Source organism: Mauremys mutica, chromosome 17 (assembly GCF_020497125.1).
Source record: "Mauremys mutica isolate MM-2020 ecotype Southern chromosome 17, ASM2049712v1, whole genome shotgun sequence".
Lineage (NCBI taxonomy): Eukaryota > Metazoa > Chordata > Testudines > Geoemydidae > Mauremys > Mauremys mutica.
The window spans coordinates 15036401-15052020 of record NC_059088.1 but is presented as its reverse complement, the minus strand read 5'-3'; the positions used below and the strand labels follow the sequence as shown (position 1 = coordinate 15052020).

The following is a 15620-nucleotide window of genomic DNA, read 5'->3' as shown; positions in this document are numbered from 1 at the left end:
ACCTCCAGAATGGGCCACTTTATATGCCAGGGGAATGGGCTGTCCCTGTGAGTCAACATTATTGCCGTATCTGGGGAGCTGCCCACATATCGGCAGCCAGGCAACTTCCTCTGCCCTCATACACCTGGAACAAGCAGGTTGGATCCCGGGGAGTTGCGGGAGCAAGCCGGCCTTTGTTCCCGCCTCTGTCCTCTGCAGGGGAACCCGGCAGGAATTAGCCTTTGGAACAGCACCTTCTCCATTGCCGAAAGCGACCCCCTGAACCTTCTGTCCTGCTCTGGAGTGTGTGCCTTCCTCGTCCTCTTCCCCTTCCACTTCCCCTTCCTCGTCCTCTTCGCCTTCCTTGTTCTCTTCCTCTTCCTCATCCTCTTCCTGGTATCCTGACCCGGCCTAACTCTGGGTATTGATCCATGGTTCTGCTCTCAAGTTTGGCTCCTACCTCTGATCCCCTGGTAACTGGACCCTGTCTCCCAACACTCAATTCTGGGTTTGCCCTTGGGCTTTCCTCGGACTCTGATCTCCTGGTTCGTAGCCTGGCCTGATTTCCCAACTCCTGCTCTGAGCACTAGGTCAGACTGCCCATGTCCTGCTTGTGACACCGTCCCCCCCCCCAACACACACATACCCCATGCAGGGGAGCGGAGCGGGCCCTAAAACAGCTGCTCTGTCGCGTTTGTGGCTGCCGAGTTGCAGGCCTGCCTCTCTCCAAATGCAAAAATGGCCCTCTGACAGCCGCCACCTGCATGCCGGTCGGTGACTAGGAGTTTCCGGTCATTGCTGTCCCGCTCCGGCTGCCGATTGCCACAGGACTTGGACATGGATGTGAATATGGAATACTACAGATGTGCGCTGTAGTAAGATAAACATAAGCCCATGTACCAGAGGCCTGGTATGAGGCCTGAGACCTGGGCTCAAGTAGTCAAAACTTTGCTGATATAAAGCAAAGTTACGTTGTGAGCAAGAGGCAGGCCCTGCTCACAGACTCTGGCAAGAACAGGGCTGATATTTCAAAAACACACATTCCTAAGTAGAGGGTTCAGAGTAGCAGCCATGTTAGTCTGTAGCCGTATGTAGACGAGCGGACTCACCCCTGCGGCGCCTCCTGCTGGTTATCCTGGGAATTAGCTCAATCCATCCCTGAGCGCCCTCTGCAGGCGGTGATCCACCTTCCAGCTACTGGCCCCTGTGTCCCTCCCAGGACCCCGGTGTTGGTGTCACTAGGCATAAATCTAGGTAACTCGGGAGGATGGCTCTGGGCCTATGTGAACCAAAGTACCTCTATGTGAAGCGCTTTTGTTAGCCTGACTAAACTTTTGTAACCTCCTATGCTATGTGCTGACTGCTAGCAGTCAGCAAGGCCGGTTGGCACTAGATGCAGCCAATACTAAATAAGATAGGCGAAAAGCAGATGCTGTAATCAAGGTTATATGCATGAGAAAATGCCCACACAGTGGGAAAGTACAGATAAAGAAAAACAAAGGGGGTATACATACTGGGACCCCCACCTGCGTGCGGGTGTGCAGGATTTGAGATTGTTATTTCTCCCTTGCACCTTTTTTTTTGAGCTCAAATAAACTTTGTTTGCTTCTCCACCCTGGTGTGTTAATTAGTGCGACGCACACCGGGCAACGAACCCCGCTGTTGCCCCCTCGGGCCCTTTGGGCCGGCAACACCGGTGCCCCTTTAACTGGGTCTTCCCCTCCCAGGGGAACCCCCACCCCACTATCCCCACTTTGCCTCAGTATTGGTTACTGCTCAGTCTCCATCTAGCCCCTGTTCACTGGGGCAGACTGCAGTAGCAGCCACTCATCATAGGCAAAGGGGTTTGGACCTGCTGCCTTTGCCTACCCCTGGGCTGCCCCCTGCAACCCCTAGTACCTCTTGGCCTTATGCTAGGCCGCAGCCTGGGGTTTTCCAGGCAGGAGCTCCCCAGCCCTGTTTCACTCTAGGTACCTTGACTAACTCCCTGCAGCCAGGCCCTTCTCCCTCTACAGGCAGAGGGAGAGTCTGTCTGGGCTCCTGGCTCACTGCCTCTTATAGGGGCCAGCTGGGCCTGATTGGGACCTGGCCACAGCTGAGCCTGCTTTCTCCCAATCAGCCCAGGCTTCTCACCCCAGCTACAGCCCTCTCCTGGGCTGTTTTAAGCCTCAGAGGGCAGGAGCGGGTAACTACCCCGCTACACTGTAAAAAGAACAGGAGTCCTTGTGGCATCTTAGAGACTAACCAATTTATTTAAGCATAAGCTTTCGTGGGCTACAGCCCACTTTATCAGATGCATAGAATGGACCATGTAAGAAGAGCAGAGTTAGGCACAAGACAATATACACAAACACATGCCAGAAAGGTGGTACCAGAACACCTTGATACCAAACACATTTCCCAAAGAGAACAGGAACATGCTGAGTCGTCTGAAGGATAAGGTCAGGATGACAGCATGAAGGATAGAGATGTTTTGATCAAACCAACATGTACAAGGTAATGGTTGGCGCCCTAATACATCAGAGGGTGGCACCCTGATACATCAGGAGCAATATGTAATTTGTTTGTATCTGTGTATAAAGATGTATCTCAGAGGGAGTGTCTTTGGCAAGACAAGGGGGCAGTGGACAGTCCCACCACTGACAGAGCGGCGTCCATTGTCATGGGCAGACATGTCCCAGTAGCCTCGTAGAGTCTGCCAGGTGCTATTACTGGGCTTTGTTGACAATAAACCTGGCCGGGCACCTTCCCTGAAAACTGATTCTTGTGGTCTCATTGGGCAGTTTGATCGGAGCCTGCTGTATGGGTTATCTGGCTAGAGCATGCAGAGAGAACACACACTCGCAGCCGAACATCTGACGACATGCGCAATTTCTTTTAATGGAAGCTCCCTAAAAGTGGAGGGCCACCCCTGCCTCCACAGTGGCCCGACCCTCACACCTTCCCTTCCACCTGAGGCCCCACCCCCGTGCCACCCCTTTCCCTGAGGCCCCACCCCCATACCGCCCTTTCCCCCTGATCTCCCAGCCTAGTGCCGACCCTTCCCCCTGAGGCCTTGCCCTCGCACCACCTCTCCGCTCCCCTCCATCGCTCACCACTGGTGCTTGCCCTTACAGCCAGTAAAAAGTGGGAGGGCATAGCCCCATGGCCCCTCCCCCACCCGGGGACCCTGTGTGGAAATGCTGTTCCACACCAGTGTCCACACATTGCTTGGCAGGATGAGGGTCTTCATCCAAACACCAGGAAATCAAGAGATCACCATCCCGCTGTAGCCTTCATCTGTCTTCTTAGCCATTGAAAGAAACTGCCTCTTTGCTTGCCTGCTCTGTCACTGAGGACATATGGGAAACCCAAGCCCTCCACCCACTAAAATGGAGAAGGACCTTGTGGGAAGGATCCCAGCATTTCAAGATCCAATTAAGACACCAGGAAACAGATAAATGGGAAAGGAGGAAAGAATGTGTGGCAGCCTGACTCAATGATCGGGATTGGTCTTACTGGCCACTTGTGGACCCACCAGTAGTAACTGACTATCATTTCATAGAAGATGATCATGTGTCAATTTTGCTGAAATGCTTCAGTCAAAAAATAATACCCTTTCCCTCATCAAAATTCCCCCCAAATCAAAACATTTTGTTTCAAAAATTTCCAAACCAAACATTTCCCATTTGCACTTCCAAATGACTGTTTAGAAATTTCCTTTAACTTTTAGTTTGAAAAAAAAATTAAAATGTTTAAAAATGCTGAATGCCCAAATGAAATGTTTCGTTTCAGATAAAATGAAATGTTTTGCTTGATCCCAAATGACTTTTTTTTCCAAAATTGCCAGTGAGGAGAAAAATCCATTATCTGCCCAATTCTCTGCGTCAGTTTTGATATTTTGGATGACAAAAAGCCAAAATGATCCTTCTGTTCTGATGGTGTGAAAACAATTCATTTGACTAAGGTTGCAATATTTTGGATCAACTTGAATATTTTGCTTGATTTCTTCTTGACCTTTATGTGACATTAAATATTAATTTTAATAATATATTTAATATTCTATATTGTCAATAGAATCATAGACATGTAGGGATGGAAAAACCCCAAGTGTCACCTAGTCATTTCCACATGTCTCTGCAGGATCTATCAATCCATCCATAAATAAGGAAGCGTTATTTACTTCTTCTCATAACTCAAGAACCAGGGGTCACCCAATGAAATTAATAGGCAGAAGGTTTAAAACAAACAAAAGGAAGTATTTCTTCACACAGCACACAGTCAATCTGTGGAACAACTTGCCAGAGGATGTTGTGAAGGCCAAGACTATAAAAGCGTTCATAAAAGATCTAGATAAATTCACAGAGGATAGGTCCATCAATGGCTATTAGCTTCCAGTTCTGCAGTTTCACATTGGAGTCTGTTGTGGAAGTTTTTTTGTTAAAGAATTGCCACTTTTAAGTCTGTTTTTGAGTGACCAGGGAGGTCCAAGTGTTCTCCGACTGGTTTTTGAATGTTATAATTCCTGATGTCAGGTTTGTGTCCATTTATTCTTTTGCATAGAGACTGTCTGGTTTGGCCAATGTACATGGCAGAGGGGCATTGCTGGCACATGACGGCATATATCTCATTGGTAGATGTGCAGGTGAACGAGCCCCTGATGGTGTGGCTGATGTGGTTAGGTCGTATGATGGTGTCCATGAAACTGCAGAACTGGAATTAATTTGCAAACTGGACACCATCAAATTAGGCCTATATAAAGACTGGGAGTGGATGGGTCATTACAAAAACTAATTTCCCGCTACTGTTACTCACACCTTCTTGTCAACTATTTGAAATGGGCCACCTTCATTATCACTACAAACGTGATTTTTTCTTCCTTGGTATTCTACTGTTAATTGAATTGTCTCGTTAGACTGACCTCACACTTGGTAAGGCAACTCCCATCTTTTCACGTACTATGTATATATACCCGCTACTGTATTTTCCACTCCATGCATCTAATGAGGTGGGTTCTAGCCCACAAAAGTTTATGACCAAATAAATGAGTTAGTCTCTATGGTGCCACAAGGAGACTTCCTTGTTTTCTCAGGCTCATTCATGCTTTTCAAACCAGTCGCACACTTTTATCCAAGTCCTAGGATTTTGTCATGCCTGGTCCAACTGCAGCTCCCTCATCCCAATCCCAGCCGGGCCAGCTCCCCCGACCCCAGTCTGCATCCCCCGGCTGCTGCGGTGAGATGAGGAGAGGCATGGTTGGGGCGTGTGTTGGTGGGTTATTGTGGCAGGCGTGACGCGCTGTGAGCTCTCAGTCCGATCTGGTGCACTTCCTCCCTATGGTGCTCCTCACCCACTGGGCAGCTTTGCAGACATTGGCGTAGACCCTGGGCTCTCCCGGCAGGGCACAGACAGACTTCCCCCAGGAGACCACGCCCTGCAGCTGCCCATTGCAGACCAGTGGGCCTCCTGAATCGCCCTGCAGAGACAATGTGAAGACATCAGCAAAATACAGCCATGCCCCCAGCGTGTGCACGCACACCCAGAGCAGGGTCCATCCCCTCCAGCAGGGGGCAGCAGGGTCACACACACATACACAAACACACAGACTCACAGAGCTCATCCCCCACAGCAGGTGGCGGCAGGGACACACGGACAGGAAGGGTTTAAAGAGCAGAAATGGGTTCAGGTAGCTGCAGCTGGCTGCACCTGCGCTGGGATCAGACAGGCCCAGGAGCTGGATGAAGCTCAGCATTTAGGGCTCGGTGCGGCTGGAGGGCAGATCGGCTGCTCTTCCATGGGACACGAAGGCTGGCTGGGGCCAGGGGCTGAGTGACGACGGCCCCTCAGTAGTAGGCAGATAAGGGTTTGCAGGTCATAGGGGATAAAGAGTATTGAGCTGTGTGAGCTCCGACACCCATCACCCACCCCATTCTCCGGGATGCCCCCTTACCTTGCACGAGCTTATGCCGCCCTGTTCCACGCCAGCGCAGAACATGTTCTCCGTGATCCTGCCACCGTAAGTAGCCTGGCACCTGGCCTGGCTGACGCTATAGAGATCTGCACACTGCATGATGGCTGGGAACAGCTCTGGGCAATGACAGAAAAATAGGAGATCATGAGCAGGGAATAGGGTGCAAGAGAAAAGAAAACTTAGTGTAGGACCCTCAACTGGTGTAAACTGGCTTAGATCCACTGACTCCAATGGAGCTCCAGCCGATTGACCCCAGCTGGGATCTGGCCACATTGACTCCAATGGAGCTGCGGCCGATTGACCTCCCCTGGGATCTGGCCACATTCATTTTCCAAAAAATTTTTTTTTGATGTACAGAAGAACCACAAAAAGCTCTTCATTTAATGGCAAACAAATCATTTCATTTAGATTCAGTATTTTATGTTATATTATAATATTTCGTTGTGATTTGAAGTATGTCTGTAACAGTTTGAAAAGAAAAGGAAACATTTCAAAAGGAAAAAAAATGCCATTGTATCCCAGTGTTTTCAAATGCAAAATTTTTTCAGAATATTTTTTTCTGAAATGAATGAAAACGCCCCGAATTTGTGAGACACTTTGGAGTTGCTGAATCTGAGCTGTCCACTAACAATAGTATCAGATGAAAAATTTCCACCAGGAGAATCCAAAAACCCTTGACAGCCCATTAACGAGGTCTCCTTAAAGAGCCTCCACCTCCATCCCAAGCTGAGCCCAACCTCAACCCCTCCCTCTTCACCCTAGCAGCCCATACTTTGGGGGGACTCGATGGTGCCCCATCCTGACACACTGCATCGTGTTCCAGGAGAGGGACAACGGGTAGCCAGGTTGATTGTGTTCACGTAGCTGTTGAGTCGAGCGGGCTTATCCAACTCCAGAAGCATGAAGTCGTTGTCACGAGGACGGAGGTTATACTCAGGGTGCACAAAGAAGTTGCGGATTCTTCGTATCTGTTCTGTGGGCTCTTTCACCCATAGATTATAATCCCCCAGATGCACCCGCACGGTGCTACATGGAGAGAGGACAAAGGAAGAGATCAATGGGCGTCTATTCAAAGGTCGTATCGGACAAGCAACTAGAACTGGGCCAATAATGGATTTTCGATGCTGGAGTAGCTTCCGAGACCTCGTCATCTTAGTTCTCCAAGAACTCAGTTCGACTCCAATCGCGTCCAATTTTGTGTGTTTCTTGGCATACACTGGCATACACTCCACAGAATTGATCAGAGTCATGAGTAAGGGGTGGCTATGGGGCATGCCACAGATCCAAAGAATACAAGTATTGGTTACTTTACATACAAGTTTAACTATATTCTGATGCATGCGTCCTCCATTTTACCTGAAATCATGCACTTTATGGTTTGTCCGGTATTTTCCAGCCCAATTCCTGTACATATCATGCTTTGTTCTCATGCCACAGGCTCACAGCATATTTTGCTGACATTATTGTTTCTTGCACCTGGTTTCACAGAGCTGAAATGAACAATCTGATGATTTTGCCCTTAATTTGTGGAACACTTTGGTGTTATCAAAGCTGCAGTTTTCACCAAGAATCGTGAATTCCTTCTCTTTGGCTTTTGGGTAGGGTGACCACACATCCTAATTATATCGCTATTGTGCCAATATTAGAGGCATTGTCTTATACATGCAAATATACCCCACCCCAGAAAAAAAGTATCCTGGTTTTTCACACTTGCTATCTCCTCACCCACTTTTGTGACTAACTTAATTCGGTTATTTTTCTTTTCCCTTGTCCTGGGTCACTGCGGCCTGCTCATGCCAAGTTAAACCAACATGCAGAAGCACTGAGAATTTCAAATAGTCAAATCTGGGTCTAAGAGTTTTGTGCTTTCCAGCGAATTGAAAAATCGGGTGGCAATAGTTTGTTTCAGTTGTTGCAAAATATTTCTGAAAATAAACTAACAGGGCACTTTGAAAGAAAAAGTTGCGAATGGAAAATCGAAAAGTTTAAAAAATGCCGACATGAGACACTGTGATTTTTAACATATTATTTATGCCTTTTAATTAGTTTTTCCAAATAAAACAAATATACCAGCTTCATCGTAACACACAAAGAGAGTTAGGAGAAAAAGAGGGGAGGGGAAGGACAGATCTATCTGCAAGTCTTTAAACCACGATTTGAGGAGTTCAGTAACTCAGACATAGGTTAAGGGTTTGTTACAAGAGTGGGTGGGTGAGATTCTGTGGCCTGCGTTGTGCAGGAGGTCAGACTAGATGATCATAATGGTCCCTTCTGACCTTAAAGTCTATGAGTCTATGAGGAGCTGCAGAATTACAGAACTCTGAAAAAGCAGCTTGAATTTCTTTCAGTTTTTCAGGCATGCCCCTTCTGCATGTTTGTTCCAGGGCTTAAATTCTCATTGAGTATTTCCCGGAGCTCCCCACAGCCCCCATCCATTTGGGGATCCAGGCTTCACCTGTGGGATGGGGGCACTTGGGCTTGTCGCTTCAGTGCTCTGGGAGGCGCCGGGACTCAGAGCTTCAGCCCTGATGCGCCACTGCTCAGGGCTCTTGGCTTCAGCCACAGGACCCAACGGACCCCCTGAAACCAGCGGGGGGCCGCAGACCTCCATGGTTGAGAACCAACAGCAACAGGCTGGAGTCAAGGGGAAACATTTCCTGGAGCTCCGCTCCATTCCATCGGCTCCTAGAGCACCTGCACATGAGCCGCCCGTGGGATGCTAAAGGGGCTGATGCTGGCGAGCCCGGGGGCGAGTTTCCCTCTGCACACGCCGCTGGGGAGAGCGTTGCTGGTGTGCCGAGGCACATGTGAACAAGGATGCTGGAAAACCACAGAGGATGCAGAGGAGAACCACAAAAGTGATTTGAGGGCTGGAAAAAAATGGAGGAGGATGGGGCTGAGGATTTAGAGGGTGCAGAGGGAGATCTGGGCATGGATGGGGGACACCAAGGGAGAAGATACGGACTGGGGACGTGGGTTACTCCCATGCAGTGGTTTCCCCAGGAATTGAAATTAGGGGGGGTGTTCGAATTTACAGGGGGGGTGTCAGGACCAATGAGATATATAAAAGAGATAAGAATAAAGTAAATGTTTTGTTAGGATTATGCAAATTTAACATAAGAATAATGCAAGTTACACCAAAACACATAACAGGTCTAGATTTCTAAAAATATATACATTTAAAAAAAAAGTATTTAATTTAAATTGATTTTTGAAAAGTAAGCCATCATGGGGTAAGAGGAAAGTCCTCTCATGGATCAGTAGCTGGTTAAAAGATGGGAAACAAAGGGTAGGAATAAATTATCAGTTTTCAGAATGGAGAGAGATAAATAGTGGTATCCTTGAGGGGTCAGTACTGGGACCAGTCCTATTCAACATATTCATCTGGAAAAATGGGTAAACAGTGAGGTGGCAAAATTTGGAGATGATACAAAACTATTCAAGATAGTTAAGTCCCAGGCAGACTACGAAGAGCTACAAAGGGATCTCACAAAACTGAGTGACTGGGCAACAAAATGGCAAATTAAATTCAATGTTGATAAATGCAAAGTAATGCACATTGAAAAGCAATCTCAACTATACATACAAAATGATGGCATCTGAATTAGCTGTTAACACTCAAGGAAGAGATCTTGGAGTCATTGTGGATAGATCTCTGAAAACATCCACTCCATGTGCAGCAACAGTCACAAAAGCAAACAATGTTGGGAATCATTAAGAAAGGGATAGATAATAAGACAGAAAATATCATATTGCCTCTATATAAATCCATGGTACGTGCACACCTTGAATAGTGTGTGTAGATCTGGTCACCCATCCTAAAAATATATATATTGGAATTGGAAAAGGTACAGAGATGGGCAACTAAAATGATGAGGGGTATGAAACAGGAGGAGAGATTAAAGTGACTGGGAATTTTCAGCTTAGAAAAGAGATGACTAATGGGGATACGATAGAGGTCTACAAAATCTTGACTGGTGCGAAGAAAGAAATTTTATTTAATCCTTCACATAACACAAGAGCTAGCAGTCACCCAATGAAATTAATAGGCAGCAGATTTTAAAAAAACAAAAGGAAGTATTTCTTCACACAATATAAAGTCAACCCAGGGAACTCTTTGCCAGGGGATGCTGTGAAGACCAAAACTATAACAGGATTTTAAAAAGAACTAGATAAATTCCTGGAGAACAGGTCCATCTGTGGCTATTAGCCAGGATGAGAGGGATGCAACGCCATGCTCTGAGTGTCCCTAGCCTGTTTGCCAGAAGCTGGGAATGGGCAACAGGGGATGGATCACTTGATGATTCCCTGTTCTATTCATTCCCTCTGAAGCACCTGGCCTTGACCACTGTTGTAAGACAGGGTACTCAGTTATATGGACCATGGGTCTGACCCAGTATGACCATTCTTATGTAAAAATTAATTATAATAAAAATGTTTAGTACAGAAACTCCCCAACATAATGACCTCCCAAGATAGCAACAATGTGAGATAACAACCTTGGCAAATACTGCATTTTAAAAATCTTGGCCTACTGGGAGACATATTTATATAAGTTTCCATTCCCAGTCACAAATCTAGCATTTTGAAGCAAAGTGAGTAAAATATAGTCCAACAAACAAATGTTTATTTAACATGCCCCTCACTTTTCCCTCCACCGCACTCCACTCACTGGTGTTGTCCTTGGTCAGTGGAGACTCAGAGTTCAGAGGTGGGGGACAAAAAGGCACAGTTCACTCTGGCCATGGCTGTTCGTTGTGCCACCGTTCACTCCACCACTCTGTTGCCAATGGCCCTGCACAGTCACCTTCTGCTGTCACCTACCACTGTGACCTCTGCGAGTTGGTCTCTTGAGGTTCCACCAGCTCTCAGTGATTTCAGCTGAGCTCTCAGTGCGGGAACCTCGCTGCTAGTGCAGTCTGGGCTGTCTCTTACACAAAAACACTGTACCCACAGGAACACTGTCCCCACAACAGGACTAAGCACTTAGACCTGATTGTCAGTGATTTCAGCTGCAGTGGTCACTTAACAGAACAAGAGACTATCTATGGAGCCTAATCAGCTCTGTCTTTAAACAGTGGAGAGGGACAGGTCCCCACCCACTCTCTTGATGCCCTCAATCAGCACAGGCTAAGTACAGTTCTACTGCCCTTTACTCATACAATAAGAACAACATTTCATCCCCCCTTCCCCCCACATTCAAGTGGTTTGTAACCCAACCCCAGCCAAAAATCTATCACTTGGACAACACAGCTCTGTTTGCTGGATACCTAGGTAGATTAGGTGTGAATGTAAATATAATCTGGCCCTGAAGCCTTAGCCCCCAGCTCATCACTAGCTGTCAGGGAGAGCTCATTTAGACTTTGCTTACAAATCATCATTTGAAATTATTAGGTTGGCCAACATCACCGAAATGAATGCACTGACATCATAAAAAACAGCTGTATAAGGAAGCAAGGAAGCTAGTCTATGTTCATACTTTTCAAATCTATTATACTTTTGCAGATACACATATTTTATCATACACTGTATAAGCTTTTAAAGTGTGTATTAATGTTTCAGTTTAAATTCAGATTTCCAAACAGTCACTAAATTGGTATGTAACTAGCTCACAAAACTGGGGGGGGTGTTGGGAAAATTCAGGGGGGGGGGTGTAGGGAAATCACTGCTCCCCTGCATCTCCCTCTCTCCCTCCACCCCCGCAGTGACTTACTTGATCCGTCTGATGCAGTGCGCAGCAGTTAGCACCCACTTCGGGTGTATCAGGCTTCCGCCGCAGTAGATGCGGCCGTTCCTCAGGAGAGCCACCTGGTAGGGCCGGGATCCAATGTGGCAGTCTTTCCCGCCAATGATCCGTTCTCCCTCTGTGTCTGAGACTGCAATGGAGAGTGGCAAACAGCAGCTGAAATCAGGGCAGGGGGCGGGGTGGGCAGCAGTCATATCCAGACTGATTGGCTGGTGGCAAGATCAGGGCCGCCCAGAGGATTCAGGGGGCCTGGGGCAAAGCGGGGGAGCGGCGGCGCTTGTACTCACCTGGCGGCATTTCGGCGGCAGGGGGCCCTTCAGTCGCTCCGTGTCTTCGGCAGCACCGAAGAGCCCCCTGCCACCGAAATGCCGCCCAAGACCCAGACTGCCGCCGGGCCAGGGCTCGTGGGGCCTCTGTGGGGCCCGGGGCCTGGGGCAAATTTCCCCACTTGCCCCCCCCCAGGTAGCCCTGGGCAGGATGACCATGAGCCACTGCTCGCATGCAGCCGTGCAAATGCAGAAGGCGATCCGAGGTTGTACCAGGTGAGGTAGTGTAAAACAGGGGGAGGGATAGCTCAGTGGTCTGAGCATTGGCCTGCGAAACCCAGGGTTGTGAGTTCAATCCTTGAGGGGGCCCTTTAGGGAACTGGGGTAAAAATCTGTCTGGGGATTGGTCCTGCTTTGAGCAGGGGGTTGGACTAGATACCTCCTGAGGTCCCTTCCAACCTTGATACTCTATGAGGTATTTCCAGTAGGGACTTAATTGATTCTAGCAGGTTCCTGATTGTTCCCTGTTATTTTACCCAGGGAGGCATTAATACCACTGGGAAAACCTCCACTTCCAATCACCCGTGTTCCAGAAAGAGGAATTCCAACTGGAACAGGTGTCGAGAAGGACGCTAGGATTATCGTGGGAATGGAGAGCTGCTCTTACAAGGAAAGACAGAAGAGCTCGGCTGGTTTAACCTAAAAGGAAGGCCGAGCCAGCATCTGATTGTTCTCTCTAAATGCAGAGTGCGGGGGGACACCAGGGAGGGAGAAGATCTGTAGCAGATGAAGACCAGAGTTGGCACAAGAACAAATGAGGATAAGCACCATGGGTAAATCTAGGCTGAGATTAGAAGACAGTTACTAACCATCGAAGGAAGTAAGTTGTGGAACAGGAGCGGGAGGCAAAAAACCTCTTGAGTTTGAAGATGGAGCTCGATACGCTTCTATGACCAAGTTGCCGATGGTAGTAGGGACTGGTTATGATGACCCAGGAGGGCCCTTCATTTTTTTAATGTTCAAACAATATTCCAACCACTTTTTAAAGTGCTTTTAAAGTGCTGCCTTGGCAGCAGGGACTTGAAATTTTGCAAGGGAATAGCCCTGGGGTCAGGGAGGTGCCTTTTGCTGTTCACATGAAAATTCACCTTGATTTGATCAAATTATAAACCTCTTGAAATCACAATTTACATGTGTTCAGGAGATCCGGGGGTTGGTCAGTGACTGCTGTTTCTAGGCTTTACCGCAATCATAGGCATCGACTTTCCCTCTGCCTGGTGGATGCTCGGTCCCCACCCCGCCCCTGCCCCGCCTCTTCCCTCCCCTGCACAGTCCCTCACCCTGCACCCATTCAACCCCTTCCCTAAAGTCCCTGCCCCTGCCCTGCCTCTTCTCTGCCTCCTCCCCTGAGCGTGCTGCGTCCCTGCTCCTCCCGCTCCCTCCCGGAAAGTCCTAAGTGCTGCCAAACCGCTGTTAGGCGGCGGGGGAACGGGAAGCGCTGGGAGGGAGGGGGAGGAGCGGGACCACAGCACGCTCTGGGTAGCCCGCCTACCTTCTTCCTGGTGCCTGATGGCATTTGTATTCTTCAGTCCTCCAGCAGCACATCCTCCCACTCCCAGCTCCTTACGCGTCTCTCCCTAACTGAAGGGAGGTCTTTCTTTTAACCAGGTGCCCTGATTAGCCTACTTGCCTTAATTTGTTCTAGTAGCTTCCTAATTGGCTCATAATTAGGTGTCCTAATTAGCCCGCCTACCTTAATTGATTCTAGCAGGTTCCTGATTGTTCCCTGTTATTTTACCCAGGGAAAAGGTACCTGCTTAATCTGGGGCTACTGTATCTACCTTCCACCACTCTCCTGTAGCCATCTGGCCTGACCCTGTCACAAAATATTTAAAACTGTCAAACTTTTTTGGATGGAACTTTTTCCCATCGGAAAATGCCATTTTGTCAAAGCTGATAATTTCTGCAGGAATGTGTTGGTTGTGATGCACATTCTTTAAAAAAAAGTTTAAAACGAAGCAGTCTCCTCTATGGGCCAGGCTCCACAATCAAACTACATCTCCCATGATGCCTCACAACCAGGGACTCCCATGATGCACTAATTTCTCCTCACCAAGTGGTGCATGGTGCTTCATGGGACAGGCAGTCTGACCAGAGCATTGAACATTATCAGAAAGGGCCATTTTGATTTGTTTTTTATTTTTTTCAATAATTTTTGTTTCCACATTTTTCTAAATGATGATCTGAAAAAGTTATATATTTTTATAAATGCTTTAAATTTAAAGACATTGACATCTCAGTGTAACAGATTTATTTTTTTCCCCAAAAAACATTTTCTATTGTGAGAAATTTCAAAATTCTTTCTTTCTATCCTGAATCGGGATGAAAACAGATTGTGAAATCATGGCTTCCTGGCTGCCCTACAAACAATAAAGAATAATGAGACACAGGGACTGAATATATTAATTTCCTTTTGCAACCAATGAAATTGATAATGGGACTGCTGGGAATTTCGCTCTTCCTGAGCAGGAACCTGTCTTAAGCAATGTCTCTGAGATATTCCTGGAAGGGCCTGTGGTGAAACTGCTGAACCTTCTCACCCAATCCAACCTTGGCTTCTCGCTTGACTCTTTTTCCTACCTGCTCCTGCCCCAGCTACCAGCATTGCGATGATCAGCAGCTCCATGGCGGTTGCAGCGATGGATACTGTCGGCGGAGTCACTGGCTTTACTGCAGGGAAAGAGATCGAAAGGGAATTGTTGGCCACGGGTGTCTTGAGGAGGACGGATGCCTCGCGGGGAAGGTGCATGGTTAGGATTCAGAAAAGCCAGGCTTGAGTTCCCGTTCTTCCACAGGCTCCCATGTGCGAGCGGTTTCTCTGCACCTGGGCTGCCCTGCCTGTACCCCAGGAGATGACAGCACTGCCCGACATGGGGAGGGGAAACACACTGTGATCATCTGTTGGCAGTGGGGGCCCAGTCTCCCCCAGCTCAGCTCCATCTTCCACTTCCACCCGGTCCCAGATGCCCCCAGCGGCATGTTCCATGAAAAGATCTGATCTGTTGGTGGGTGTGCAGAGAGAAACTAAAAGTCAAGCCAGATGAGAAAGATTTGCATGAGCTGGCCTGAGCCACCCCACTGCCACTCGCTCCCCTTCTAACAATAACAGAGTAGCTTGAAACCCCCATAGCCAGCTTAATAACAGAGAAATTAATAGACCTGAGGTGCTATCTGGGCCCCATTACGGTAGTACCCAAGCACTTCCCAATCTTTATCCTATTTATCCCCACAATTCCTTGGTGAGGCAGGGCAGGGCAATGATCCCCATTGTACAGATGGGGAAAGTCAGGCACAGAGCGACGAAGTGATTGGGCAACAGCACCAGACCGGAGATTAGAAGCCATGTCTTCCAAGAACCAGCTGAGCAGGCAAACCGCCAAGTCATCCATCTTCATTGAGTGCCCCATTCCAGGCCATAATCCCCCCAATAACAGAGCAGAGCCCCCATTCTATCCCGTCAATACCTCCACAATGGAGTGATCCCACTGGCAGCCCATAATCACCCCAATAACCGCAAGATGCCCCAAGCCACCACCCTATGTTGCTCCTCAAACCACAGTTATCTCCTTTCCACCCCAGTGCCCCAACGCCCCCAGCCAGGCATCCCGACACAGGGGCT

At 48.1% G+C, this 15620-nt stretch overlaps 1 protein-coding gene across 1 annotated transcript; it reads right to left on the bottom strand.

Moving 5' to 3' along the window:
• Window positions 1–5266: 5266 nt before the first annotated feature.
• LOC123351658 (trypsin-3-like) lies at window positions 5267–14627 on the bottom strand. The gene is made up of 6 exons (XM_044991161.1): window positions 14582–14627; window positions 13516–13547; window positions 11643–11791; window positions 6702–6955; window positions 5909–6045; window positions 5267–5434 (listed from the first exon to the last, which is right to left on the bottom strand). Exons 1-6 carry the CDS (start codon window positions 14625–14627, stop codon window positions 5267–5269), a joined length of 786 nt encoding a protein of 261 aa, XP_044847096.1.
• Window positions 14628–15620: the final 993 nt, after the last annotated feature.

Excerpts from the sequence above, each read along its gene's own strand:
- LOC123351658 (XM_044991161.1), bottom strand. The coding sequence starts at position 14,627 with ATGGAGCTGCTGATCATCGCAATGCTGGTAGCTGGGGCAGGAGCAG. Across the intron at positions 6,046-6,701 it reads CACCATCGAGTCCCCCCAAA|AGCTGTTCCCAGCCATCATG; the intron begins GTATGGGCTGCT and ends GTCATTGCCCAG. Across the intron at positions 5,435-5,908 it reads GCGGCATAAGCTCGTGCAAG|GGCGATTCAGGAGGCCCACT; the intron begins GTAAGGGGGCAT and ends TTGTCTCTGCAG.